The sequence below is a fragment of the Ammodytes marinus genome, assembly GCF_949987685.1.
Source record: "Ammodytes marinus genome assembly, chromosome: 21".
Lineage (NCBI taxonomy): Eukaryota > Metazoa > Chordata > Actinopteri > Uranoscopiformes > Ammodytidae > Ammodytes > Ammodytes marinus.
The window spans coordinates 25928493-25930992 of record NC_137225.1 but is presented as its reverse complement, the minus strand read 5'-3'; the positions used below and the strand labels follow the sequence as shown (position 1 = coordinate 25930992).

The 2500-nt window shown below is 40.7% G+C and overlaps 2 protein-coding genes across 3 annotated transcripts in view; one reads left to right on the top strand and one right to left on the bottom strand.

Moving 5' to 3' along the window:
- The window catches only part of nub1 (negative regulator of ubiquitin-like proteins 1), a 13305-nt gene extending 11781 nt beyond the window's left edge, over window positions 1-1524 (top strand). The window contains exon 9 of the mRNA XM_080050113.1: window positions 244-1524. Within this exon, the coding sequence (XP_079906239.1) occupies window positions 244-383 (140 nt within the window). The 3' untranslated portion in view covers window positions 384-1524. The remainder of the gene's footprint in view (window positions 1-243) is intronic.
- A 786-nt stretch (window positions 1525-2310) lies between these two features.
- Window positions 2311-2500, bottom strand: part of LOC307267639 (gamma-crystallin N-B) — a gene marked incomplete at both ends in the record, with an annotated part of 5466 nt that continues 5276 nt past the window's right edge. For both annotated transcript variants that reach the window (XM_080050024.1, XM_080050023.1), the window contains one exon: window positions 2311-2446. In XM_080050024.1, the coding sequence (XP_079906150.1) occupies window positions 2311-2446 (136 nt within the window). The remainder of the gene's footprint in view (window positions 2447-2500) is intronic.

Genomic DNA, 2500 nt, shown 5'->3' with positions numbered 1-2500 from the left:
AATGCATTATGTCAATGAATGTCCTCACAAGGATAGCTGTACAAAGCGATATACTTAATAAACGTGTGTGTGTGTGTGTGTGTGTGTGTGTGTGTGTGTGTGTGTGTGTGTGTGTGTGTGTGTGTGTGTGTGTGTGTGTGTGTGTGTGTGTGTGTGTGTGTGTGTGTGTGTGTGTGTGTGTGTGTGTGTGTGTGTGTGTGTGTGTGTGTGTGTGTGTGTGTGTGTGTGTGTGTGTGTTCTTAGCGGATAACGAGTTGGTGAAGGAGGTTCTTGAGGACATTTCGCGCCACGAGGAAGATTACCTGGATCTGACTCTGGAGGACGAGACCGAACTCATCAACACTATGAAGACCTACCTCAACAGAGACACACACACTGTCTAACACACACACACACTGTCTAACACACACACACACACACACACACACACACACACACACACTGTCTAACACACACACACACACACACACACACACTGTCTAACACACACACACACACTGTCTAACACACACACACACACACACACACACACACTGTCTAACACACACACACACACACACACACTGTCTAACACGCACACACACACACACACACTGTCTAACACACACACACACACACACACTGTCTAACACACACACACACTGTCTAACACGCACACGCACACACACACACTGTCTAACACACACACACACACACACTGTCTAACACACACACACACACACACTGTCTAACACACACACACACACACACACTGTCTAACACACACACACACTGTCTAACACGCACACGCACACACACACACTGTCTAACACACACACACACACACACACACACACACACACACACACACACACACACACACACACACACACGCACACACAAAGGGAGACACAGGCCGAGGAAACAGAAAAAAAAACATAATTACAACTTTATTTTCGTAATTTATTTCAGATTTTTTTCCTCATAGTCGCAGTCGCGCACACACACACACACACACACACACACACACACACACACTGTCTAACAAACACACACACACACTGTCTAACAAACACACACACACACTGTCTAACAAACACACACACACACTGTCTAACAAACACACACACACACACACATTAAAGCAATACACTTTTCCTCTCCCTTAAACTCCGTCATAAAAACGTCCTTTTGTTTCCGACGTGAGAAAATATTTTATTTTCAATTTAAACCAGTTGACAAAAGCTGCACTTTTCAAAATAAAGTACATTATTTTTCTCCTGAATGGAAATGGGAAAATCTATATTGTTTCTTTTCATCAATCATTGGTTGTTCATGACGTGATTTTAATTTTATTATTATTGTAATTATTTTATTTTGAAGGAACCAATGTTTGTTTTAAACGTTCTGCTGCTGACGTTGATTCAGTGAATTTTTTGTTGTTCTGACGCAATAAGAAAAAAGTTCTGAGCAGTTTATGGGTTTGTAAACTAAGTTGAAGTTCTCACAATTTCCATGAAGGGAGTTTGATGTTAATGTTGAGTTTGGTTTGGATTTCCCATTAAAAGATTATTAAGCTTTTGTGTTGGGCTCATTTGTTTCAAAGCACAGAGCCACTGTTGTGATGATTTACCATATTATTATTTTACCAGGTTTTTTGTGGTATTTTGGACCATTTCAGCTGAATTTTTATCAAATGCTTGGAAATAAGTTGTTTCCAAAATTCAAATTTAAGACCTTTTTAGACCTTTTCAATACCCCAAACTGCTCCAGGGGCGCTGTACTATGGCTGACCCTGTGTGAGGACCCCCTCTGGAGTGTGGTGTCTTGAGAGGGTGAAAAGACAAATTTCAATGTGCCTCGTGTAAATTGACTAATACATTTAACTTAACTATTTTTTTCCTCCAACATATTTATCCAGACCTGAATATTACTGAGATTTAATTCCATACTTTTCCATTCTTCATAGTAACCCTGTCAATGTTTGCCTTTAAAAATGCCTTCAAGCAACTCATACAACTTTAACTAAACCTACACACATCCACTAAATCTACATACTGAACATCTGGCCAGTATTTTCTAGTCACGGACATACAGCACTTATAACCCCAGCAAAAAATAAAAAAAACAATATTTTCTGCTAATAAAAATGCCATTGAACCCACCAAACAACAAACACAAACACACAGAGAGAAACTGTTTGATTAAAAAAACCTTTGTTCTTATTTCAGTCGAGGTTTATTTATTGTACATGATTACAGTCTTAGAGAGGGGGGGGGGGAAGAGGGAGAGAGGGGGGGGTTTAGAGGTCAGAGGTTAAGGGTGAGATGTTTAGAAGTAGTTGGCGACCCTCCTAATGGACTGGATGTTGGGGTTTTGCGCCTGCCACTCGTTGTGACTGCAGTAGTTTCCGCGCTCGACGATGTACATGCGCCCGCGGAAGTTTGGCTCTTCGTACATCACCCAGCTGCACAGGAGAAAAAGAAAGATAAGATTAATTCATTCATTATTAGGTTGTTTT